Here is a 27570-nt window from a genome sequence, read left to right as displayed (position 1 = left end):
AGGCGTGTTGGTGTGCACATCTAAATCCCAGCATTCCTGTAGGAGCAAGAATGAAGGTGCAGACAAGACCCATCTAGCCTGGAGCAAGCTGAGGTAAGTAAGAGACCCTGCCTCACACACAGGGGAAGGAGGAATGACACCTGAAATTGTCTGACCTCTGACCTCCACATATGCATCATGACACACACATGCCCCCCTTCTCATGTACATGCCCATGCAAAAAATAATTCAAATAAATCTTTAAAACTACTTCCTCCTCGGGGTCCCTTCCCACATGCTGATCTCACCAGACTTTTTTGCTGGGTCCCCCTCTTCTTGACCAGTCCTGGATCCACTGCTGAAATCGTATTGTGCAGCGAGCAACTTTTATTTGATCTAACTCTGCCTTTGGAAAGCTCAAGAGCCCAACACCTACATCAAGGTTACTCCTGGGATCCCTGGTCTCATGGGCCTTGTGAGTTATCATTGCATCTTATCAGAAACAGCACTGCACATACAACCAGGCAAAGATGTGCTGAGTGACGTCCTCTTCAGCCTTGAATACTCCTCTCATTGTCCTTTTCTCTGTCCAAACCACTTGACATAAGAGGCTTGCAAGCTGCTTTTTTTCAAGTACTGACTGGAGATATTCAAATGAGAGGCTATAACAACCACTCCACAATACAAAGACAGCAGAGCTTGGGCTGGCCTCAAGCCTCACATTACACAGCCTGGAGAAGCAATATGGTGGGATTTACAGCCACTGTGGCTTCAGGTCAGTGCTGCATCTACCAGGCAAACTAAAGAGGGAACCAAGGGGTCAACAACATCTGCTCTGAAAGATGGACCAGGGCAGGCATCAGGGTTGTTCACGGTTAACCATGGCCAGTACAGATGCAAAGCCAGAGTCTGACCGATGATACCAAGATTCAGCACCAACTTGAAGGATTGCTCCATGAAAAGGCATTGCCATAGGTGAGTGTTGGGGGTCAGAGGTTAAGAATAGCACTTGCTACTCAGTTGTGAGAACCAAGTTCAGATTCCAGTACCCAAGTCAGATGGCTCACAAACAGCTCCAAGAGAAAAACTGGGTGGCAGTACCAACCTATAATCCCAGCACAGATGGGGGTGGGTGCAGAGGCAGAGTCAGGAAGGTCCCTAGAATTCAATGGCCAGTTACTCTTGTCAAATTGGTGAGCTCCTGAACCAGCGAGGGGGGGGGGACAACTGGCAACCAAGAAAGACATTTGACACCTCTGGCCTCCACTTGAACACACATACGTGTATACATGCACCTGTGTGTACACACACACACACACATTGTCCTTGCCAGCCCAATCACCAAGTCCAAGAACCAGAAAGAAGTTAAGTTGGTACCACACTCAAACCCCTGGTGGCAGGGGTAGCTTCCCCATCTACCGAGACATTGTGACATGCCATTCAAAGCTCAGTGTGCTCCCTTGGCCTCAACTGACTGTCAGCTCCAATGCCCAGTTTGAAGACAGGGCAAGCAGCTAGCAGAGGACAGAGCTGAACATGAGTGTGCCATTCTTTTCAGCAAACCAGTTCCTGTAGGAAGACACTGCAGAGCACAGCCAGAACACTGGTGTTTTTTTACCATAAAAATCCAGGTATTTACGAAGCCATCCTCACAGTCCAGCTGTATTCTTTAAACAAAATTATTAATCAATTAATGTATTTATTGTATGGGAGTCTGTATCTCTAGGCATCCATGACACAGCATGGGTGTGGAAGCCATGGAACAGTTTTGGGGGTCAGTTCTCTCCTTCCAAAGACCATCAGCCTAGTGATACACACCCTTACCCAAGGATCTCAGCAATTCTCCAGCCTCAATGCTGACCCACAGAACCTTATTCTAAGACGAGGATTCTTAACCAAATTTCCGTGTTCAGTCTTAACCATTTGGTATTTGGCCTAGTGAGGAGTTTGCAACTCTTCTCCAAGGAATGGTTGAGCAGCTGTAGTCCATCTAACTCTGCAGCCAAAGCTCCTATTTCTGGTCCCAGCATGAGGCTCCAGACATGCAGACCCCAAATCCTCAACCGTGAGGCCCCCAGCTCTTCAGTCATTCACTAGCTGCTCAGTACAAACCTCTGGCCCCTACCCTCCCTTCCTGTGACAGCTTTAGCTCCAAAACATCTGTCCACATCTGCATTCCAAACCCTGGCCAGAGCCTTTTCAGAAGCCTGAGGCTCCAAAAAGAGCCCCTGAGCCACACCTAGCTCCAACTCCAGACCCTCCTCCCCATCCATTCTGCACCTAGAAGCCTGAGTGACCTTTGTAAAATCCAGCTCAGAACACAGCATGGTCTAGTTCAAAACTCCCAGTGGCTCTTGTGATATGGAAAGAAGGCCTTTGTCTACCAGGGCTGATCCTGTCTATCTTCCTAGCCTTGCCCCAGATCCTGCCTCCCTCCCTGCTCCACAAGAGGCTCTGCCTGGCCACAGAGCCTCCGCCTCTGAGGTTGTATGTGGAACTCTGCTGGGCTGGGAGTTCCCCAGAGAGGCCACCATGGCCACCCAGTCACTCAGCACCCCATAATCTCACCATCCCTTCCTTCACTGGCCATCACCTTGGCTAAGGATCAGACCTTCCCATCATTATCATTCGCCTGGCACTATACACCTCCAGCAATGTGAAGCGGTGGACTCTGCACCAGCCCTGGAAAAAAGGAATATTTAGCAACACCAAGGAAAGAACGATCAGGGCTGGAGCTACGACTTGGTGCTTAAGAGCACTCACTGGCTGATCTTCTAGAAGACCTGGGCTCAATTCCCAGCACACATAGCAGCTCACAACCACTCATAAACTCCAGTTCCGGGGGATCTGTTGCCCTCTTCTGGCTGCCATAGGCACTGCAAGCAAGTAGTGCATAGACACACACTCATACACAAAATCGAAATAAATAAATCTTTAAAAAAGAAAAATAAAAGAGCAATCAGATGGATATACATCGGTCCATCTTTTATAGGACAAGATGTCTAAATCCTTTAAAGATGTCATAAAAGACAGAAGAGGAGTCAGGTGGTGGTGGCAGAGGCAGGTGGATCTCTGTGAGTTCGAGGCCAGCCTGGTTTACAAAGTTACACAGAGAACCCCTGTCTTGAAAAACAAAGAGAGAGAGAGAGAGAGAGAGAGAGAGAGAGAGAGAGAGAGAGAAAGGGAAGAAGTCAGGAAAGAACAGGGGTATCATAAAATGCCCTGAATGAGAAGGCATTTGGAGACATTGGGTCACTGGGCCTGTCCTTGGGCTGCTATGGAAACCTGTGCCCAAGTCACCTAATCAACAGCCCAAAGAGAAGAGCCTTGTGCAAGCCTGAGTGAGAGTCAGTATCTTAACCCAGTCCCACAGCCACCAAGCCTTAGATGGAGATGACAGCACAGCCCACACTCACAACAACCCAAGTGCTAGGATGATGAGCATGAATCCCCACACTGGCTGAGGCATCATAAATCTCACATTGGGTGTTACATCCCTCACCCCTTACCTCATCCTTCTCTATTCTCCTGGCCATCTTACCTCATTTTCCCCAGGAGCTCAGACCCCAGAGCTTGGCAAAGTCACCCACTCTGGTCAAATGATGTGACACCTGCAAGGCCATTAGACCTCCTGACCCCATGGCATCTGTTACAGTCTCTCCAGATAGACAGCATGCTCCTGAGCAGAGACATCTGCCTCAGGAGTCACTGACCTAGAGGCCAACATTCAGCAAGGGTCAGGAGGATTTGATGGAGAGGCTGCCCACCTGTCCAGCGGAGAAACCATGAAGACAGAAGGAAACGAAACACAGCTAGGGCCACCAGGAGGTATAAACCAAGCTTTGGGTCTGCTCCCGGTGCAAGGAGGAATGTGCCACATGGTAGGGTCCTGGAACTCACCCAGCAGCTTCTGAAGCACCTGGCCATCGTAGAGGTCTTCTTCCAGCTGCTTCACAATGATGCGCTCCTCTGCCAGCACGTCATTGATCCAGTCCAGGAGCACCTGGGGAGGTGAGAGGCGTGTCATAAGGTTGCCAGAAAAAGCAGGGTCCGAGCAGACTCACATGGGCAGCCACCCAAACACAAGGGCAACCAGACACCTACCTTGTGACCATGGAGGGCAACAGGTGCCTGTTGGCCCATGACCAGAGCAGGTGTGGAGAACTAGACCTAGCATGGAGCTGGGACTTCCTACGGGCCCTGCGGGACCATGGGTAATGTAATGGGTGACACATGTATCCCATAAGAAGGGTTCATGGCTCCACTTGGGCACTGGGTGCTAAATGAGTAAGTGCTGAGAAGAGAGGGGGAAGGGGGCTGTGAAGCATCAACCCCTCTCCTAGCCTCCAGAGTCCCAGGCTAATGCCAGAGGTTCCAGCCTGGCTCTGTTGTTCAGTGCACTCTGTTGACCATTCAGCCAATGGAGAATCCACCTGTGTATCCCCCAGGGATCGCAAAGCTGTGCAGTGTTCACTCCAATCCATTTTAGAATGTTGTCCTGTCCCTGAACAGAAACCAGGCCTCCTCCAACAGCTCTGCACCTCTCCATCTCCTGTTCCTGAGACCCATCAATGGAATTCCACAGTATGCAAGCTCCTCACTTTTCTTAACAGGTTTTCCCACTCATCATGGGGGGGAGCACACTGTGAAAGCAAGCCACCTGCCCTGTTAATTGCCTCTGTGTCAGGGGGCTTCCCAAGGACAGTACTCGTTCACCATTCCACCCAGAATAAAGCAGATACCCACCTAGACTGCAGCCATGACAATCAGACTATGGCTTTCCCATGCCAGCAAAGTGAATTAAGCTATCTAATTGGACCCCTGAGCCCCTGGGAGGTAGAAGTCTGTGGCCACCCTCAGAAAAATCAAAGTGCACAAATCCAAACGCAGTGTCTTGTCACTCTCTGAAAAAGCAGTGGCTGAGAAAACGGTGACAAAGCCAAGTGCCCTCAAATCCTGACCAGCTTCCAAGTGGCACAGGAGACTGAATCAGATTATTACTTGCAGGTATCTCAGAGCCTGTGAGTCACATGTGGCTAGGGTGAAAGGCCACACAGCCTTGCAGCTCTGTAGATATGTCAAAGTGCCTTCCGAGGGGCAGGGGGAGAGCGGGTACCCTCTCCAGCTCTCTGGTTGATCGGGCCCCAGTCTGGCCTGTGTCCTCTGGCCACTGGGCTGTCTACTCTTAGCAAAGAAAACTATGAGGCAGGGCCTGGCTGGAGAAAACAGGCTGCAAGGGGCATATCCTGGATGCCCACTTGTTCCCTACCCAAGGATCTAAGATTTGTTCTCATGCTGGGGGCTACAAACCACAGCAAGGATTTCCTTCATGCAAAGAAAGACAAACAACAAAAAACAGAAATGGCACAATCTCGACCTCATGAGGAATGAAAGTATGGCAGTATGCTGAAGTCACTGTGATTGCTGTGCTGGCTGGACTTGTGTCCACTAGACACAGCCAGAGTCCCCTGGGAAGAGGGACCTCGACCGAGAAAAGGCCTCCATTAGATTGGCCTGTAGGTAAGCCTGTGGTACATTTTCTTAATGATTGAGTGGAAGGGCTCAATTTGGGCTGCACCACTCCGGGGCAGGTGGGCCTGGGTGTAAAAAGAAAGCAGGCTGAGCAAGTCAGTAAGCAGCATTCTTTCATGGCTCCCCTTCAGTTCTTGCCTCCAGGTTCCTGCTGTGAGCCCCTGCCCTGGCTGCAAGCTTTAAGTGTCTTTCCTTCCCAGGGTGCCTTTGGTCAGGGTGTTCATCACAGTGACAAACCCTAAGACAATGGGTAAGGGTGAGTGTTCTCTGCCAGTCATCAAAAACGGAAGAGACGCTCAACGTTTACCCTGCTGTCCCCACCTCTAGCTGCAAAAGCCACAGCTGCTGAGCCTTCATTAGTAGGGTCTCCTCTGAGGATAAGAACTTAGTGGGTGGCCACAGCAGGTGCCACCCTGGGCTGTGACAATGAAGATGCAGTGCAGTCCCTGCCTACAAGGGCAGCTACCTGTCATGGGTGTTATGCTGGGAACAGTGCAGACATGGAAGCTGCACAGGGTGGACACAGAGCCCGCCCTCACCCCCACCTCCCACAGCTTTTAGGAACAGTGGGCCTCTCCACCCTGAGAGCCAACATGAGAATGTTAGCTGTCATCCACCATCCCCACACCTCTATCACTGTGTCTCTGTCTCTGATCACTCCCCTGAATGCTCACTAAGCCCTTGTCACCCTGACCACCTCAGTGGTTATTAGAACAAGCCAAGCACTGGCATACCACAGGACCTTTGCACATGCTGTTGGTCATGACCTGCTCCCAGGTACTGATGCAGAAGCCTTCTTAAATGCCATCTCCTTGAATGCCCTACAGGAAACAGCAGAAATGGGGTGATGCTTAGAGGCATCCCCTGGCACCTGATTGTATGTTCACTTGGCCCTCACCATGCTTTCTCCCAGATATACTATGAGCTTGGTGAGTGAGCTGTTCTGCTCAGCACTTATCCCCAGTGGACAAGACAGGGGCAGATTCAAGGTCTCAAACAAACCAGAGAACTGCCTTGGGGAATTCACATCCAGAAAGGACTCTTGGCCCTAAAGTTTTTGCTTCCAGAGGCTTCCTTCTTCAAACACAATCCTGCTAGGAAATCGTGAGAGAATGCTTCTTCTATGAGTATCAAAAACTTAAAGAAGAAAAACAAAGCAAACAAAAAACCCACATTTAGATCTCAGGCCTACTCAGAGCCCAAAGGCAGGAACAAAAGGCCAAAAGCTCAAAAAACGAACTCTTGGGTCCAGGAAACAAAAATCCTCCCCAGTGTCACTGACACCCCCAAGAGATGCAGTTGACTTGGGGACATCACCCATTACCCCGTCATTCTGCTCCTGGTCATTCTTCTTATCTTCTGTTTTACAGAAGAGCTTTTAAAGATAGCATCAGCCATTATTTTTAGAGACTCGTTCATCTGCGAGCCCCGAGTCCTGCGGGTGAATAAGGACGACATATATTAATTACATCCTTACACGGCACTCGATCACGGCTAGCTCTATGAGTTCGCTCTAACCAGAATAAAAAATTACTTTCCCCTTAGTTCCTTCTGAATTATAATCAGGTCTGCAGTCTGTCTCCCCCAGAGCCATGACAGTTACATTTTAATCATTTCCAAACAGAGTCCTGGCTATGTTGTCCCCTGGGGATGGAGATGCACCTTACTGAATTGGGTTCTAGTCAGTGGGGGCTGCGCAGGACAAAGCACCTCCACAAGATCCAGGCACAAAAGGAAAAACCCCAGCTTCATGACAAGGGTAATCTCTGTGCAGCAACTGAACAAGAAGATGTGAAATCTGCTCTGGCCAGCATGCTTAGGAAGGGCTGAGTGCGTTTGCTGGGTTTTTCTTCCCAATTGCAAAATGCATCATTCCAACACCAACTCTCTAACCTCAGTGTGACTCTCACTGCCCAGAGTCGGGCACCCCAGGTTAGGAGCTCAGTCATTGGTCATCAGTAAAAAGAACCACCCTTCAGGCCCCTTCTCTCCCAGAGATGACATTTGGATCCACTTAGCATTGTCCTCCATTGGAAGCAAACTGGGGCTCACCAATGCCCTCATTAGCAAGGACCCAGGTGTGACCCAGAGTGTGTGCTGCAAGGGAGACCTCACACTCAGGCAACTCGAGGGTTTCAGAGCTCTGTGCCAGGCCCTGAGGATAAGGATCAAATGGGCACTGAGCCCTGGGGACTGTCCCTATAAGAAAAGCACAGGATATTTTCTAATGGTTATTTTCTAATGGTTAATGACAAAGTATCTCAGTCATAAGTCTCCAACACACTGGCCATCCACAGGGAATCGGAGTTGATTCCAGCAGACACCAGAGGAAACAGCCGCAGAAAGAAACCAGTAGAGGACACTAGGCTGAGTCTTTGAGGGTCCTGAACCCACAAAATACACATCCATTTCTAAGGTGAGGCCCAGCTGGCCAGTGCACCCTCCTCACCAGAACTTGTCCCTCTCTGTGCCCATCATCAGATAATTGCCTTGGGTAAAGGCACTCCACTTTCGTGAGTTGGGATTGGACCTTCACCTCTGAATGGCCCAATATGCACGACAGATGCTCAAAATAGTTTTTAATGATTAACCTCATCCAATGTCTGCCCAACCAGAGCCAGGGACTTCAGACAAAAGGCAGAGGGCAGCTCACAACATTGCAAAGATGACAATCCCAAAGTAGTAGGGGACAGAGAAGGCCATCAAGACAACAGAGGGATAACACAGAGGATAGAGAGCAGAGAGGAAGAAACAAGGCCAGCCAGATATCCTCAGAAACTCAGCCCTGGTCCCAAAGACTGGGAGAGGCTGTGAAGGACAGACAGCCACAATGACATGTCCAGCAGGACAGGATGTCAGCCAGTCCAAGCTACACCGGGGAGGCAGGAGTGTGGCCCAGCAGTGGAGAGAGATCCTGGGTGCCCTCCCCAGCTCTAGGGGACAAATAACACAAAGCCTGTTTCTGGACAGCACCCCCACAGGGGACCACTAGAGGCTGGGTTGCTGATCTGTAGCACTGACATTCTGAAACCCTGAGACTCACACAGTGACATTGCATTGAGGTTCCGGAACCATCTGCATAGAGCTGCAATCACAAGCTCCCAGCCCTGCTCCTTCTCCCACAGCCCATTCCCTAGATCCTGATCCCAAGTATGTGTCCCCCAGCTAACTGTGCCTGTCACCAAGTGGGACCTTAAGGGCAACAACTTCCAGTGCAGTGGCTCTCAACCTTCCTAATGTTGGGATCCTTTAATAAAGTCCTTCGTGTTTGGTGACCCCCCCAACCATAAAACTATTTTGTTGCTACTTTATAAATGTAAAATGTTGTTCAACCCCAAAGGGGTTGCTAACTACTGTTCCAGTGGGTTCTGGTCAATTATCAAGCCTAAGGTATGCTGAGCTTGCCAGAGTGTCCTGGAAGAAATTGTCTCCTCTAAACATGCACCTATTCAGCACAGCAGCAACAAAGCCAGAGCACGTGGAACAGAGGAATAGAGGGAGGAGGCATGGAATGAACAGAGAAGACCCAAGGTACTCGCTCTTTAGTGATCCTGGGGACGAGCCAGGCACTAAGTCCAGTCCTAGCAGCAGCTGGGAGGCTGGTCATCCCACACTCATAGCACAAGGGTGATATTCAGGCCAGCTTCCAGGACAAAAAATAAAAATGAATAAGTAAATAAAAAGGAAATGTCCACAGTCCTCCAACATGAGCAAACTCCAACCTAACCACAGCTTCCCTCACAGCCCCATCCACCTGACCATCAGGGCTAGTCCACAGGAGCCATTGTGCCCACCTCCCACACCTGTCTGTCTCCCCTGTCTCTAGTGTTCACACTAGTTTTTGAAAATTCTAGTTCAAGACCAGCCTGCTGTGAGACGAGATCTCAGGCTGGGGTGCCTCGAGTCTAGTTTCAGTATGGACAGATGTAGGCCAATGGGATGGCTGTGGGACAGGGCATTTCAAGGACACAGCCACTGCCGCAGGTCTAGACCGACCCTGCCTGACCCATGTGGATGCTCAGCCACAGGGGAGATTTGCTTCCTGTGGCTGCTCTAGGGACTTCCACAACTCTGACAGCTTTCTGTGAATCCTCTGACATGCTGGAGTCAGGAAGCCCAGAACTGGTGTTACTGAGCTGAGGTCAAGTGTCAGGAGAGGGGAGCTGGCCATTCTGGAGGTGCTAAGGACCCTGCTTCTCGTTTTCTCCAGCTTCTAGATGCTCGCACAGACCTTGGCACACAGCTTTCCTTCCTCCAATCCAATAGCTAGAGCCTGGCTTCCCCCTTCCTTGACACCTCCATCTATAGCCTCCATGTAGCCCTGGCTGCCCTGGAACTCAATATGTAGACCAGACTGGCCTCAAATTCAGATCCACCTACCTCTGCCTCCCGAGTGCTGGGATTAAAGTACACCACCACTGTCCTGCAAGAAGGTTAATCTTAATTGTCAATTTCACACAATCGAGACTCAACTGAGAGGAGTGTCTACACTGGGTTGGCTTGTGGGCATGTCTGTGGGGGACCAGGCCCACTGTGGGCAGCACCAACCCCTACACCTACGGGGTCTCAAATAGGATAAGAGTGGAGAAAGTCACTGAGCACAACAGGCAGGCAAGTAAACATGCATGCAGTCACTCTCTGTTCTTACTGTGGATGTGACTAGCTGCTTCAAGTCCTTGCCACCTTGACATGCCCACAGTGTTATGCTGTAAGCCAGAACTGCAAGCTAAACTCCTACCCTACAAAAAAAAAAAAAAAAAAAAAAAAAAAAAAGAAAAGAAAAGAAAAGAAAAAAGAAAGAAAGAAAAAGAAATCACCCTCAGTCAGACTGGTGGTGCATACCTTTAATCCCAACATTCAGGAGGCAGAGGCAGGCAGGTCTGTCTGAGTTCTAGGCCAGCCTGGTCAACAGAGTTCCAGGACAGCCAGAGCTGCACAGGAGGACCTATCTCAAACTGTACCCCCCTCACCCCCCAACACACACACACACACACACACACACACACACACACACACACACACACACACACACAAAGACTCACCCTCTTCGGGTGCCATACCAGACATTTCCAGTTCATATTTCTAGAAGGGACAGCTGGCAAGCAGGGCTTGAGTCAGCCCTTATGAAAACTCAGTCACAAGGTTCCACACTGGCTTCCTGCTGTGGTGAAGGTGGGAAGGCCAATAGAGAGCCATCTATTTAAGGACACTGTCGCACACAGCATTCAATGCACCTAGGTCATACAAACCATGTCTGGGATCCCAGGCAGGACTCCATCTGCTTGCCTATCTCAGGTGGGCGAGTCCTACTGTGGCTTAGATCTGAGCAATCAAAGTCTCCAGCTGCACCTGGATAGGATCAGGCATGTGCTAGAGAAGGCCAAGCAGTTGTCCCTAGAAGTCACTGGGCCACGGCCCTACCCTCCTGCTACTGTGACCTTTGAGAACAACACCTTCAGCTTCCCCATCTAGCTGATATTCACACTACCACACATGCTCCCTGAATGTTCCGGTTGCACTTTGTTACCATGTTAAAACATTCTGAGGGGAGGAAGGGTTTATTGGCTTACACTCCCAGGTCAGCCCATCACTGAGGGAAGTCAGGACAGACACTCACACAGGAGCTTGAAGCAGAAACCATGGAGAAATACTACTTGCTGGATCACTCACAGGCTGGTGCTTAGCTAGCTTTCTTATATAATCTAGGACTGCCTGCCAAGGGAATGGTGCCACCCACAGTGGACTGTGCCCACTTATATCAATGAATAATCTAGACCATCTCTCATAGACATGCTTCAGGCCAAGACTGATCCAGTCAAGGCCTCAACTGAGACTCCCTTTTCAGGTGACTCCAGGCTGTGTCAAGTAGACTTTTAGATCTGACTAGTACACCAAGGCCCTTCTTCAGATGAGGCCATAGTGGGAGAAAACAACAGCTTGCTCCCCAAAACATCTTGAATCCAGACCCCCAAGAAGCTATAACAACTGGACCTGTATGCAGGGTGTATTGGTTTAAAACAGACCCTGCACAGTTCTTGTGAGCACCATGTGACAGCCCCACAAAGGCCTAGGGCTGTCCCAGCATGTGGAGCACCTAAAGGACCCATGTTCCATCCCGTTCCTCAGCCCACACTCCACTCCTCTGCACCCCTTTCTAATGTCACCTCAATGGCCTTTCAGGAGCCTGGAGGCTCAGTTCCTCCCTGTGACTACAGAAGCTCTGAGGCGCTGGAAGAAGGCGTGGAGTCAACAGGAATGGTCCAGTCACATTACACTATACCTCACCTTGATCAGCTCCTTGAACTTGGGGTCCTCTCTGGAGGTGGGATCAATCATGGTCCGCTCCTCATTCTCCTCTGCAAAGACAGAAAGGGCCAGAGTGAATGATAGCGATGCCAGGCGTGGAGGACTCCCAGTGAGTCTAAACCACACTGGCATAGGAAGAAAAAAGACAGTAGGTGGCACCTGCAGTGGCCTGGGAAGTGCCCTGCCAAAGCTAGATGGCTAATAGAGTTCTGAGCACCACTAGTTCCTGGATCCCTGTTTACCCACCTACCAGAGGCTGTGTGGGGCCAGTGCCATGGAAAACGTATGGGAACAGATGGGCAGGCAGCAGATATACAAAACAATATCTACAGGGAAGTATTGGAAATAGCAAAACCACGCAGAAGGATGAGGTTTTATGCATCTCCCCTGAGGGTTTGCCCTCCATGCTCTAGCCTAGATCTAACAGATAGCAAGAAGACAGCGGAGTTCACGGGGAGTGGAACAGGAAGGTGGAGAAGGGATGAAGACATGGGGGCTGGAACAGAAGAGACCAGGTCCCACAGATGCCAGGGTGCCATGTGTCCACTGACCACAGCAGTGAGCTAAGGGGAAGTCCAGCTTCCCAGGAAGAAAATAGCCCAGATACACCTGCTACAACAATCAGCTGCAGTAATAACAAGCATGCCCTTCCAGTCAGGAGGGAAGATCACAGACCAGTGGTCTCGGGTACCAGGCCATCTCTGGGCCATAGGTTGGGCTTCACCTGCTTCCTCCCTGAGACCCTGATGGCCTCATCAAGGAAAATCTGGATAGAAGGGATCTCCCTCTGAACCAAGGTTGGAAATAAGCAGTGTCCCATACCTGTCTCCCACGGGGACTTGCTGCCAAAACGCAAGGTCAAGAAAGGGCACTTTGACTGCCATTGACCTGCAAGGAGTCAGGAGCCTCCCCATCCACAGTTCCCACACAGTCAGCTGCAGGCCTAGCACACCTCTTCAAGGCAGCCATGGAGATATGTGGGGTGTCTGGAATGTGTACCTAGTTTCTGAATTTCTTTAGGCTTTGAGGCCTTAGGGCCCTCTCATCCCAGGGAGACTATCCTCCAGGGATGGTTGTCACCTAGCTTCCTCCTCTAGGGACTCATGAGGCTCCACACCCTGAACCAACACTCTCTGCCTCATCTCTCCTCCCCTAGGCCAGCTACCAGCTAACTCAAGCCAGTAAATTGTGCCTGGAGTTACATTATCCAGTCCTCTACTCAATAAACAAGTCAACTCCTCCTCTCTCTCCTCCACTGCTTGCCCAGCCCTGCTTGGCTCTGCTTGGCCACACTATGGATCTGTGACCATAACAAGCCACGTTCCCAATGCCAGGCATCTACACCTGGATGTCAATGAAATCTGCACTTGATGACGGGAGCAGAAACATGTTTTTCCCTAGAGACATCTCTGATAAGATACAGGATCCCAAACACCAACCACCCATGTGGGGTCCTACATCAGGAATGAGCAGCAAAGGAAGCCAAGTGGTCACAGTACCTAGCTGGGTGTCTTCAGGGTGGATGTCCACCAAAGCCGGGGCCATTGGGGAATTGATGGCGCTCTTGCCTTCTTCTTGTAAGTCAGTCACTGCAGAAAAGAGAGACCCAGTTAGTACACAGAGAGCCCAAGAGGAAAGTCACATGCTTCCAACATGTTGTTTACATGCATATCCCTTCATGGTGGGTGGTCCAGAGAAGCAAAGGAAAGCTGGGAGTCCACCACCTGAAGCTTCTCCCAGCCAGAACACCTGCCATTGTGCTTTGCATCAAGCAGTTCTTAATTCTTTCCAAGCCTGCTTGGAATATGTGGCTGAGACATGGAAGCTTCTGGCTACTTCTAGCTACTTCCAGAACCTGCCAGAGGCTGCTGTGGTAGACAAAGCTTAGACCCCCAACAAGGGCAGAGAACATAGTTGGAGCTGCCTTCCGTCTCATGCAGAGCTGTATCTGGGGTTGTAGACTCGAGGTGTGAGCAGGCCTGCTTGCACACACAGGTGGTCAGAATTAAAAGTGTGCCACATCCTTTGGGATGGAAGTCTGATGGAGGTGTAGTGAACTCTTACATTTTGTGCTGTCCTTGCATCTATTTTTAAACAGGTTAGAGTCTCAGACCAGAAGCCAGCTCAGCCTAGACATATGAGTCCTCCCTGCTGGGCCTAACCCTTCCAGATCTCTGCCCTGGGAACAGTTAACCTCCGAGAGGGCATCCACAAGCAGCCTGGATGTTCCCTCTCACCTCACTTCTCACTTGGACTAAGCAGAGAGTCGCAACAAACAGCCCTCACTTGCTGGTACTCAGGCCAGTAGGGAAATCTGCTTGGATGGTGTCCTGGACCCAGCAAGGCATGGCGCATGGCCCTCTTTCTCCTCACATGCTCCACTAATTCTGCATGTGGTAAGTCACTGAGTCTCTATTACTATCTCCATCTCTCCTGGCCCCTGAAGGGACATGCTTCCTCTGAAGATCTTAAATCTCTATACAAGGTAACAGGATCAGGATCAAGGCCAGGAGGAAAAACAACAGACTCCAAGGAAGTGAGCGAGCTTCCATGCTGGCAATGTGTGGGCCCTGAGACTGCAAGCTGTGCATAAGCTTGTATGCATGTAGGCTGGGAGTAAGGGATAGTTGCAGGGTTCAGACAGTGTGTACCACAGTCCTATGACACCACACAGGATCTTTCGTCTCCCCAGAGACCCTGATGGCCCTGGGTCAGGGCTGCAGGGTGGGGAGGAGAGGGACAGCTTGTACAGATGCAAGGCGTGACTTCTTCTGGAAGCTCTGCCACCACATCTGGAGCCCTGGGACTGGAAATGATGGCTTCCATACCACTGAACCTCAGAGTCCAGACTTCAGCCTCAAGATCCAGAGTTGATAGAGAGAGGTCCAGGCCCACGCCTGCAGCTTTTTACAGCCCTGAGTGGGAAGCACTGATCACTTACTAATCACACATTCTGTCTGAGGAGATCTCCAGAGTCAGGTGTCCCACCACTCCATCCTTCCTCTTCAGAACTTACACAATAATATGTCCTCTAAGCTCTGCCGAAATACTGTCACCTCAAAGCTTTAACACTGTACCTTTTGGTCACCTGGCACCCACAGAAGCAGATGAGGGGACAACACCATGTATGATACCACGTATAGTTCCAAGCCTGCTGGCTGGGAGACCCCACGCCAGTCCTGTTAACACTCGGACCTTGCTGCCTGTCCCTGCCGCAGGTAGCATTCCCCTCTTGTACTCTTAGGTCCCAGGCAGGCTGGAGTACAGATCCCCAGCTCAGAGCGGGACACACGGCAAGCTCTAGAGACATGGTTATGGTCCAACTCTGGGGACAAGCCACCCTCTGCCTCCGCAAAGGCAGACACCGGCTCTAACATCAGCAAAGATGCCAAGGGCCGACTTTTTGAAAAAGGAGACCCACTTGTAAACCCATGTTTGAGGACATGTTATTCACAATAGCCAAAAGGAGATAATAGTACAAATGTTCATAGATTTTAAAAAGGGGGGAGGAGGAGAAAATGAAGAAAAAAAAAAGGGGGGGGGGGGAATGTGATGGCTACACCTGCTGGGGATCCATAAATAAATATGACTAGGTCATGCATGGAAAGGCTCTAACCACTGAGACATCCCTCCAGCCCTATGAATCATTTCCTAACCCTCAAGTCCTCACTGTGACTCTGTGAGGAACACAGGCAACTATAAAAAACTTTCATGATCAGTGATCACAAAGGGGGATGGACTCCCCTGCCCCACCTCCCAAAGACACACAAAGATCCATCCTTGGACACCAGGCTAGCTTAGAAAACAGACCAAAATTCCAGAAAATATTTGCACTTCATAGTGAAATGGAAGGAGTCAGAAACAGGAAAAAAAGAAACTCCCCAGGGAAATGCAACACCACAGCAGCCCAGTGACCAGGGTTTCCCAAACCCCACCCAGCTAACACTTCAGAGAAAAGCACACAGGTCCCTGTGCCAAGGCCATGTGCAGTGATTAGTATGACAGTAGAACAATAGTAAAAGACAGTTTTGGTTGAGAATGAGAATGTCCAGAAAGGATCCAGCGAGTCACACGGGAGATCAGAAAGACCCCATGACATGGGACTCGAGAGATAGCTCAGTGGATAAAGTTCTGAGACAGCATGAAGATCCAAGTCCAGTCTTCAAATCACACATGAAAAAGCCAGTCACGGTGACCCATGTAGTCCCAATAGAGGAGGCAGAGACAGGTGCCAACTAGACTAACCTATCAGCCCCAGTCCCAGTGAGAGCCCCCCCTCCCCCCCATCTCAGAAAGGAAGATGGATGGCACCTGAGGCACTGTTCAAAGGGTGACCACTGATGTCCAACTGCACTTGCACATGCATGAACACACAAACACAAATGAAATTTAAAACAACAATAATAAAGACCTGAGAGCCACTACAAGCATCAGCCCCCTACCTAGACATGAGGCAGGAAGCTCAGGCCTGGGAAAGAGAGACCAGGATTGTGATCCTGATTTCCAAAATCTCAGAGCTGGGGTGTTGGGGGGGGGGAACTACACACAAAGAGAATGCCATTATCAAAGCCCAGAAACTGGGTCACATAAAACAGAAATTTCCACACTGCCTTGAACATCAAAAACAACACTAAACAGGGCCAGGGACTTTGTGACCTTCATAAACAAGAAGCACACAGGCAGAGCCTGCCAGGCTGCCATTCATATGCTCTCCCTGAGGTGGCCCTTCCTGTTCAAGGCCTTGCGGAAACACAGAATCAGAGCCCAGAAAGAGTGCTGTGAACTTGGCCAAACCTGCCAAGATCCAGCTCAAACCTCATTCTGTCACATACTTGTGGCATCAGGCAAGCCCCCTGCACCTCACTAAGTATCGGTTTCCCCTCTGAATCACAAGGGTGGGAAGAGTCCCTGCTCAGAGAGGTGTTCGGAGGGATGGAGGGGCCTGGGACACTCAGCACCTGGCTCAGGTTGCACACATAGGCATAAACTGGAGGGTTAGCTGTGACTGATGTTGGCTCAGGAGAGCTGGAAACTACCTGGAGGAGGCATCCAATGAACTAATCTTGAAAGAATGCCAGACTTAGGAGCAGCTTTGGGGACTACAATGGGTGGGGACCAGCCCAGGAGTCCACAGACACCAAGGGTAGAGGGATCCATTGCCCCAGCCTGAATCCTCCAGTTAATCACGCTGCATTGAACGTTTTCCCGTGTTAACCCAATGGGCAGCTACAGAAGGCCCACTAGTCTTCAGAGGACAGTTTTGGAGAGCCTGTGTCTTCCACTCCACCAGCAACCAGCCCAACAGGCTACTGGGTTTTAGTAAATCTCAGGAATGCTGAGATTTTTAAAGCTGTGGTCCAGAAGCCAAGAAGATACTTCAAAGATATGAGATGCCGCTGGCTGGGCACTAGCTGTGCTTAGTTCCAGACCTGGGGCAGGCTTGTGATGACACTGACTCATAGGAGCCTGCTGGCCTGGCTCTCCCCAGCATACTCACTATTTTGAGCTGAATGCCCTGTCCACAAGCACCCCAGCAGCCAAACTTGAAGTGTGGCTATCAGCATGATTCTTTTGGCCAGGATCCCTCTCAATGCTTATAGGGAGATACTGCTGAGGACCAAGAAGAGGAAAGGAGGGGTATGGAGGCCAGAGAAGAATGGAGCTGGAGGCCAGGAAAGGAGAGATGGAGTGACTGAGGCAACCCTCTTGTCTCCTCACTCCCTCTCCAAAGACTAAGTAAGGCTAAAAAAGCATTAAGTTAGATGCAGGAATGCACACCTTTAATCTTAGCATGGGGGACATGGAGGCAGAAGGACCAGCTCAAGACAATTTTCTGTCACATTGTGAGTTGGAAGCCAGCCTGGGCTAGATAAAACCTGGTCTCAAATTTTTCTTAACTAAAACTTAAAAGAAAAAAAATCTGGGGATAGGAGCACCTCTCTTGACTTAGTCTCCAAGGGAAGAGACAGCTTTAGAAGCTCTTCTACCCATCAATACACACACACACACACACACACAGCCATCACCAGGCACCTCCTAAGAGCCAGCTATTTATACTTCAGGCCAAGTGTCGGGCTCACAGCTTTGATTTTTTTTTTTTTTTATTCTTTTCTTTGTATGGCTCCATTTACTTATTTACTTATTTATACATACCCAGGCTCTTGAGAAAAAAAGACCCTTTTTTACAGCCATTTGTTTCCTTTTGACATTATTAGGAAAAGGAGGCTTTGAAAGTGGGCTGGTTGAAGACCCAGCCTCTGTCAAGGTGGAGGAGAAATGCAGGCATAAGCAGCCACTCTCAGCTGCTCAGCTCAAAACAGGGACACAGTTCATCTTCTAGAAAAGTGGGGTGCAAACCCCTCACAGTGAGAGGAGGGGTCTGAAGGGACACAGAGGCCTAAAGGAAGGGCTGGGGGGAGGAGGGGGCTGCAGGGGGAGCAATGGTGACCCTGTCTACTGACATCCACATAGCAGCCACATCACACTGCTCACAGGGACTTTCTGTACCATATATACACTTCCTGGTTTTCACAAAGAACAAAGGATCATGGCAGGGAAATCTCAGCAAACCCACTCTGAACCAGGATCAAAGCAAAAATCTCACAAAAGGGACCATGCCACACCTGCTGCACATCAAAAGAAAAATTTGAAATCGGTAGCAAAACTGCCTCAATTTGGGGCACTTAACCAGCCCTTCACAGACTGGCACCCAGCAGTGCCTTGCACAGACCTGCTCAAAGACAGAACACTCCACGGAGCTTCAGAAGAATGGAGGAGACAAAACCCATTGTCCGTTTCCCCCATCTCTTCTCCCAGACAAGGGGGTGCATGACCCATGAACCAGCAACAGGGACCCCCAAGGACATAAACAGCAGTTTTCCATAAATTCCCTAATTCTGTAGAAGTTCTAATTCACCAGCCACAAAGGGCTTCTTCAGAGTAGTGCTAAAAAGAAATCAACCTGGGCTGCCTGTGAGGCTCTCCAAGCTCAGACAAGCCAAGATCTAACCCAAATAAGATCTGAGAAAGGGGGAAAATGTCATCGTCTGGGCAGCTGAGACAGACCGCTGCCAGCGGCCTTTCTGACATCCAGATGTGCAAAGGGTGAGGGACGGGATTCAAGTGGGAGAACTGTTACTGATGCTGTACACACGAAGAGCTTGATGTGAAAGACTGGTCCATGACAGCAGAGTTCAGCACCAAACATGAGGACCACATGCAGGATGGATGCAGCCACACCCAGCATGGATTGCAGTAAGGCTAGGGACCCCAGGGAGAGTCTGCTGCTCTCACCCAGATGCAGGAAAGAGGGAAGGATGTTCAAACATCAGAGAAATAGCCTCTTCACCATCAGAGCCCAGCTGGACGGCTGTTCATGAGAGATGGGTTTAGTTTTCTCACATAGGCCATGGCACAGGGTGTTCTAGTGTGCTAACTCGGTCATTTCTAAGAGCGTGTCACTTCTGCACTGTGTTGGCAAGGCCTAGGAATAGGCTGTGACTGGAACCACTGATTTGTGGACTTGTTCTGCTGGGCATAAGGTTCCATTCTACTTCTCAAGACACTAAAAACAGTTCAGACACTATAAAAAGAGTGTGTGCATTTTAACAAGGTACAACGGAAAGGAGGCCATCGGGCCATATCAGGAGCCTTTGTTGAAGATGCATCCCATTGAGACTGTGTATGTAAGGGCCCTCGAACCTCTGGGATCCTAGGAAGGCTGCTGGAGGGTGGGGCCTGCCTCCAGCTCACCAGCTGATGGCCAACTGCATACTCCCACTCCAATAGCCAAGCTTGTACTGGCTCATACTAAAGGGGCCAGTGTGATGAAAGGAGTCACACCCATGCTGAGACCTCTGGGCCTTTTGATCTGCTAACATTTTAGATAGAGGGGGTCCCAACGATTGTTGATGACATCTCACAAATCCAGCTGTGCCCTATACTTCCCCACCCCTGTACCTTCCTCAAAGCCAATTGGTATCAGGTCCTGTAGGCCACACTTTCTCCACACTTGAGGTGCCCTTCTCTTATCACAGATTGCCTAGGACACACTGTCCATGTACCCACCCACGTCACTCCTTTAGGTTCCCACAGTTCACTGTCCATATGGCAACAGCAAACTCTAAGCCTGGAACATAATCACCTCCCTGTGCCCAGAACAAGGTCCCCAGTCATCGCCACAGTCATGCTCCCAGCACAGAACCACGCCCCAAACGTATGTGTAGAAGAGTCACAGGAAGAAGACAGCAAAGGACTTCACCCAGAGAAAGCTACCCAGAACAGAGACAGTGACAGTTCACCTTCGGTCACTTAACTGGATAGAAAAGAGGCCTTCCACTAAGACTCACATTAGCCCAGAAGTCATGGGTTGCCAAGAACCCAGTAACAGCAATGCAGTCCCGATGAGGCAAGGGGAAGGCTGCTGCCCTGAGATTAGGGGTGGATTGGGGCAACCAGCCTTAAATCACACTCAGCCTCCTCTACTTTTATATGAGGGCAGACCAAACATTCACACCGGTTTCCAGGAGACAGAGACCTCCATGCCAGGCAGAATGCATCTGTCTCAGGAATTAGGTCTGATCACTGCACAATGCCTGGTATCCTGTGTGTGTGTGTGTGTGTGTGTGTGTGTGTGTGTGTGTGTGTGTGTGTGTGTGTGTGTAGCTGAAGCTCTGAGCTAGGGTTAAAGAGACAATTCCCTCAGCCCCCAAACAGTCTTTTCCTTCCCTTCAGTCCCCAGGGTGATCAAAAAAAAAAAAAAAAAAAAAAAATGTTAGAACTACAGAAAAATGACTTGAATAGGAAGAAAGGTTTCTGGGTTCACTGCAAAATGTCAAGTTTACCATATAAGGCCCTGGGCAGGCTAAATCAGGAGTGGGAGGGCCAAGGCCACCTAGCTCATAGAGAATATGGTCCTCAAAGGATAAAAGGCAGACTAGCTGTCTCCCCACATGCAATGCCTCAAGGGCCAGCTTCTCCAACTCACCTTCTAAACACAGAAGGGAGAATTCTGGAGGTTAGCTGGTTGTCAGCCAGGTATGAGTTTTGGCTGGTGCCCCCTCTTATAACCCATCCCACTGTGCCCCTAGACACTGACCCATCCAGTTCTTCCTCCAACACAGTCCTCTACTGCCTCCAGAACCCAGTCTGTGCCTGTCACAGTGTCAGCAGCCACCTGGCCCAGCTGACTTTTCTAGCACCTTCTCCCCTCCCTTGGCTGAAGTTGCATCCCCTAAAGAGCTCAGACCACAGTATCTGTACTCAGCTGTGCACCCTCCCTGGGGCCACATCCCACAGTTATCACTGGAAGTGCATCCAGAACTTTCCATCTGCCTATGCCTGTCCAGAGGTCATCTCCCAGTTCTGAGCCCCCAGCTGATAGTCACTACAATCCAGACAGAGAAACAGGGAGGAGAGCCACGCAGAACAGCCATGGACACAGCATCCTTCACCACAGGGGATAATAACTGGGCAGAATCACATAGCTGTCATGACAACTGTCAGCTACATAGAGAGTGTCTAAGGGTGAAATTGAGGTCTCACCATCTCCTTCTCACTCCAGCACCAGCATCCAGGCTGGGTCATATTTGTCACGACTTGGACTCACCCACTCCACCTGAGTTCACCCGAACAGAACAGAACAGAATCCATGTTCTGGAAGCCTCAGCTCTCTCTGACAGTGCCAAGGTCACCCAACTCTTAAAGGACCCAGACCTCAAACATCCGCCCTAGAGACCAGGCTGGACCTACTGGGAAGTCCCTGGATTCTCTGCCCAGGCACCTGAGGTGTGAGTAGTGAGGTCCCCACCTCTAACAAGCTGCTACAGCCGGCCTCCTGCTGCCTAGAAGGGGTCCCCTGCTCAACATCCATTTTCTTGCCTCGGACCCTTGCCTCAGGTGCCAGTGATCCCTGAATTCAAACTACAGGCCTCAGCAGGCCCTTATCTACAAGCCTCAGAGTCCCTGATTTATGAAAGATGCTTTTGTTACATTTTCTCCAGTCAATCACACTGCCTTTTCGACAATACTTCAAAGTGATTTTAAAAAACTAGTCATGAAAATTTGTCTGTGGCTCATGAAGGGGGAGATATATATATATATATATATATATATATATATATATAGAGAGAGAGAGAGAGAGAGAGAGAGAGAGAGAGGTGAAAGGGAGGGAGGTACAAAACCCAAAAGAAACTCAAAACCATCAAAAGAACAGAGCCCAAATCTCCCTGTGGTGCTAACAATCATGTCCCCCTGAGAAAGCTGCACTGGATGCTCACCAAGGCAGGCAGGCTGGGAATGAAATCTGCTGGTCATCCAAAACTGCAGGACAAGCCTGGTCAAGTTCAACATAGATAGAGAAATGCACTGTGTAGCAAGAAAACAGAACCAGCAGCAGGAAGGTTTAACTCCTCGGCAGAGCCTGTGCAGCAGGGCTTCCCAACTGAGGAACTAGCATTAATTAATCTGATCGGTAATGTCCCCACATACTTGGGGAAGTCCAAATTGGTTCTGCTGAGAAAATAAGAAGATTAAATCATTAAGCCATTAACAACAGCAAAAAAAAAAAAAAAAAAAAAAAAAAAAGGCTCTACTGTCCACCTGCCATGGGAACCCCCTACTGGGTGGGGAGCAGAAACGCTATGGGCACGGCACCCTCTAGTGGTTGGTAATCTGTAGTATAGTTGTCAGATGAGATGCAGTGCATTTTCTTTTGCTGAGGGGGGAGGGGGGGACAGCCTGGACAAGAGGGTCGCTCAGAACACTAGTCCCAGACTCGGAAAGCTTGACTCCTACCAGACACTCAGGGTGCCTATGTGGTGTTTCATCCAGCCCAAGCTAGAAACAGCCTGCTCCGCCCATCCCCAATGGATTTGCACTTATAGAGACTGATTGATCTTCAGTTCGGGTCAGGCCTCTTTGGGAAGTGCCCCAGAAGAGGAGCCAAGCTAAAAGCACCTGTAGACACTCCCTGCCCCAACACATCCCACACATCCCATAAGCTTCCCATCACAGTCGCTCCTTCGCCAGCCCCTTTCTTGTCAGTCACTGTCACTGATACATCTGCACCAAAGGTTTCACAGCTATCACTTCTGTAAAGGGCAGGCATGTCAGCTGCTTGTCTCCTGGCTCACAGCATCATACTGAGAGCAGACAAACTGCTCAGAGAACATCTGGCTGATCCTCAGTGAGTTCAGGAGCAAATGGACCAGCATCCTGCTGCTTTAATTAGTCCTTTTATTGATTTGTATTGATTTTTCCCCATTTTTTTTTAAAGAAGAGTCTTGATACATTGTCGGCTAGCCTGGGACTCATGATCCTCCTGCCTCATTGGCCCAAATACTGGGATTACAGGTGTTTGCCCCCACATCTGACTTAACATTCCTCTCTATAACTCACTGGGCCCCTTTTCTCCTGCATCTTTTGTGGTTGTTTTGTTTTGTTTTGGGGGGGTTCCTCTTTTTGAGACAGGGTTTCTCTGTTTAGCCTTGCCTCGAACTCATAGAGATCCCCCTGCCTCTGCCTCCTGAATGCTGGGATTAAGCTCCTGAGTCTTTTCTGGTTTCATTGTGCTCCCCTGTCTGTGACAAACAAACAAACAAACAAACAAGAAGGCCTTTGACTGCATACTGGGGCTAGTATGGGCAATGCCAGTGGCCCCATGGGATTTCCAGGCAGAAGGAGAAGTTGTGAACCTGGAGCAGAGACAGCCAGGAAGATGCAGTGTTGGTGGCTGGGGAGGTGGAGGGACTGGAAGAGGTCAAAGATGGATTCTCACTGAAGTTTCCAGAAGGCTGGAAGCCCTGCCCTAACCTTGACTGTTGACTCTCAGGGCTATAAGGTTCAGTGCTTTGTTGCCATGGCAACAACAAAGGCCAGGCACAGTAACACACTGCTTTAATCCCAGTACTCAGGAGGCAAGCAGATCTCTGTGAGTTCTAGGCCAGCCTGGACTACACAGTAAATCCCAAGACAGCCAGGGTTATGTAGAGAGACTATCTCAAAAAGAAAGGGAGGGAGAAAAGGAGAGAGGGAGGGAGGGAGGGAGGGAAGGAGGGAGGGAGGGAGACAGGCTGGTTGGCGTGCGAGAGCTATTGAAACAGACAGGCCTGGGTCATGCAACAGAAGGACATTAAACAGAAAGGAAGGGCAGTTTGACCTCACTGTAGGTAACAGCACTGATCCACGCAGCAAGGCAGCCATGGGTCATACTCTGTGACACTGAGGCCAGGGGAGGTTGACCTCTAGACAGCAGATCTCTCAACATGCATTGACTTTTATGTGCAGTCACAGGATGGATCGGTAGCCACCTCCTCTGTGCTGGCCTCTCAGAAGATTTTGCCTGGCAGCCTCAGGCTAAAAGGCAGATGGGACCAGGCAACCTCAGGCTTTCAGCCTGCCTGGCCATTTACTGTACACAGGAACAGTGGGAGGTGTGCTAATTGCTTGCCCTTTGCAGTCACAGCTGTGCCCCATAAGCCTCCCTCCTCCTGAAGCTTTGTGTTCCCTCTTTGTCCCCAGGACTATCTCCCTAGATCCTAAACAACACAGCAAGTATATCCTCTATCCTAGGGTCATTCTCCAGGCACAGAGTCTTTGAGAGCTGTGTAAATATTTTCAAATCCACACACAGGCCCCCAGCTCAAGATAAGGAGGCCTCAAGATAAGGAGGTTCCAGTCTTCCATCTTCCTGTTTCTGGCAAGTGGGGGAGTTACGAACAACCATGGACATGCCCTTCACTGTAAGGACTTGTAGCCAGCATGGGTGTTATAAGCCAGGGGCAGGGAGAGCTCCTCCCATGTCCCCACCAAGAAGTTTCATCCTCCCCTTCCCTTTCCTTGTCCCATTCAGCACCCAGCTGCAAGTCCCCAATCCAGAAGGATGAGGGAGATGCTGGGGGAGGGAACAGGGACTTCAGGGCCAGCTCCAGGGAGCAGGAAGCAGACCTCTATCCAAGTCTGCCACCCACTTCCTCTATGTGTTGTCCGACTGCAGCAGGCTGGAAGGGTGTAGCCACTTGACCAGGGAGCAGCCCTGTGGCCAGAGAAGGCAACAGAGTGCTGATAACACTCTTCATGTCAGCCAAGTCAGTTCTGAGGTCCTTTCCCCATTAAGCAGCCAGGGAGGTCACACACACCTAAAATGCTCTGGAAACTCTCTCAGCCTGGAGCCCAGTAGGAAAAAAAGAGGGGAGGAAGGAAGGGGAGAGGAGGCAGAGCCAAGCAGTTCTGGCTGCTTCCTGCAGAGCACCCCTTCCAAACTCCACTCCAGTAGGGCATGGCGGCACAGGCCTGTGACCCCAGAACTCAGGAAGCTGAAACAAGAATTTCCCCATGGGTAGAAGCCAGCCTGGCTACAGAATAAGACCTTGTCTCAAAACAAGCCAAGAAGGGGGCAGTGAGATGGCTCAGTGGGTGAAAGTTCTTGCCGCCAAACCTGACCACCTGGGTTCGATTCCTGGGACCTACATGGTAGAAGGCAAGAACTGACTTCTACACAACTTGTCCTCTGACTTACCACACACACTGTGACACATGCATGCACATGCACAGATGCACACAAATACAAGCATAATAATTTCTAAAAAGAATGAAGTCTTGGGGAGAAAGACCTCAGCTCCAAGTTGCCTCCTCTAGAAGGCCCATTGTGCTGCCACCTGTGCTGGCACCTCTCCTGGGCCAGCAGGAGCTGAGCACAGGGTCCTGCAGCAAGGCCACCACACTGGGAAGAATGTGACACACTGCTCCAGGGAAGATGCTGGAAGCAAAGATGGCAGGGAGAGGAGGACACATCTGTGGGAACCAGGCACTCTGCACACCCAGGACTGCAACACAGGCACAATCTCCAAGCTGCTAGAGCCCTGGGTCCCTCTCCTAATAGACTCATAGACCTTCTCCTCTGTCTCAGTAGCATTACACCCACAGGAAAACATCCAGCTGGTGATGGAGTGGGACTGTGTCTCAAAGACAATAGAACAGGTGTGGGGGGGGTGCTGAACAGGGCCTGCTTCCTAGGTCTACTTCAGCAAACTCCACCCACCCTGCTCAGAGGGATAGATCTGACACCTAAGTTCCATCTTCAAAACCCACACAGAGGGAGGAGAAAGCCAACTCCTGCAAACTGTCCTCTGACCTCCACATGTGTACCATGTCTCTCTCTCTCTCTCTCTCTCTCTCTCTCTCTCTCTGTCTGTCTCTCTCTCTCTCACACACACACACACTCGCACATACACAAATCTTAACCACAGTTTGTCACTGACAATGTCCCAAGTCCCACTCTTCTGGTTCCAAAGATCCACATAGCTCACCAGTTAGACCCTCAAGTGTTCCTTCCCCATCACCATGGGACACCGCCTTCCCAGGAAAAGGTGAGCCCAGGCTCCATTCTTGCAAAACAACCCCCACAGAGCAGGGTCTCAGCAGGGCTAGCTGAGCAGGGAAAAGGACAACTCACTGTCAGGAATGTGCAGCTGAAGGGGAGTCGGGGTGCTCTCCAGACAAGCAGCCACAGGCACTGTCCAGGCAGGAGGGGTGCACATGTGTCACATAAGGGTCACAGGGACATCACCATGACTTGCAAACAGGGAGCCCCTGAGGAAGCCACAGAGGTCAGGACTGTTTGACAAGATAGTGCCACTGGCCACATTATATGCAATTTCAGGAACCACAGTGGCATCCCCCTACCAGTGCTCCCCAGGAATACCAGTGGCACTCTGTGGGGTTGATTTGAGTACCCCCAAACTCTGCAGGAAAGTGACCAGAAAATTCCCAACTCTAAGTCACCTACTGGGGTCCTGGGCTGGAGGGTGGGGAAGGGCAGGGGTCTGCCATCTCTCAGGGACAGCTCTATGAGCCCCAGTGGAAGACGACACGACCCAGGCATGGGTGGCCAGGCAGCAGTATCTCCTGGTTGTCAAGTACACAGAAGACAAAACACAAGGGTGTTGAGTGCCTGTCACTCGTTACCAACACAACAGAAACCAAATTCCAATGGTAGCTTAAGCCAGGCAGAACTATGTGTTTTGTGTTTTAATTTTGTGGGGACAGATCTATATACACCCCCAAATGGCCTGAAACTCCTGACCCTCCTGCCTCAGACTGCAGAGTCCTGGGATACTGGTGTGCATGACTTTTTTTTTTTTTTTTTTTTCTTTTGTTTTTTGCAAAAGAAGATTCTGGAAGTGCAGAAGAGGAAGTCAAAGTCTTTGCCTGCAATATATCCCCTTTTCTGCAGCTACACTCTGCTTGGGCTCAGAGCCCTCAGACTCTGCAGCTATCTGTAGAGTGGGAATGACAGCCCCGATGGATTCATATAATATCTGGTATCTCAGAAGGTCACCAGTTACTATTGGTTATAGTTATAACTACAGCTGTGTGTCACTTCCTACCCTAGTGGGCAGTTTCAGATTGAGGACCGCACTTAAGAAACACCTAGACACTGTAGATCCATTACCCCACATGCTCTCCCAATGCCACCAAAGGATACTAGAAACACAAACCGGGCAAGGCTGCTGTGTCCCCAGAAGTTCACAGACAGTTGTCTCTGATCAGCAGGCACACTCTGCACTACTGACAACAGTGTGATGAGACAGACCCTCAGTGGTCTCATGTGTGACCACATGGAGCATGCGCCCTGTGTGTGGTGCGCATGTTGCACTTTTGTCCCCCTGGCAGAGCACAGGTTGCTCACACAGTGCCTCTCCAGACATAAAGGAATAAGCTGTGCTCTAAGGTCATGATGACCACCGTGACAGC

The 27570-nt window shown here is 50.2% G+C and overlaps 1 protein-coding gene across 3 annotated transcripts in view; it reads right to left on the bottom strand.

The window, feature by feature from the left end:
• The window catches only part of Parvb (parvin beta), an 85168-nt gene that overhangs the window by 29824 nt on the left and 27774 nt on the right, over positions 1-27570 (bottom strand). For all 3 annotated transcript variants that reach the window (XM_051189525.1, XM_051189524.1, XM_051189526.1), the window contains exons 2-4: positions 13317-13406; positions 11797-11867; positions 3880-3982 (exon numbers count right to left, since the gene is read on the bottom strand). In XM_051189525.1, the coding sequence (XP_051045482.1) occupies positions 3880-3982; positions 11797-11867; positions 13317-13406 (264 nt within the window). The remainder of the gene's footprint in view (positions 1-3879; positions 3983-11796; positions 11868-13316; positions 13407-27570) is intronic.

Source organism: Phodopus roborovskii, unplaced genomic scaffold (genome assembly GCF_943737965.1).
Source record: "Phodopus roborovskii unplaced genomic scaffold, PHOROB, whole genome shotgun sequence".
In the NCBI taxonomy this organism is placed as follows: domain Eukaryota; kingdom Metazoa; phylum Chordata; class Mammalia; order Rodentia; family Cricetidae; genus Phodopus; species Phodopus roborovskii.
Note: the sequence above shows the minus strand (reverse complement) of the source record. Positions and strands in the feature narration are given on the sequence as shown.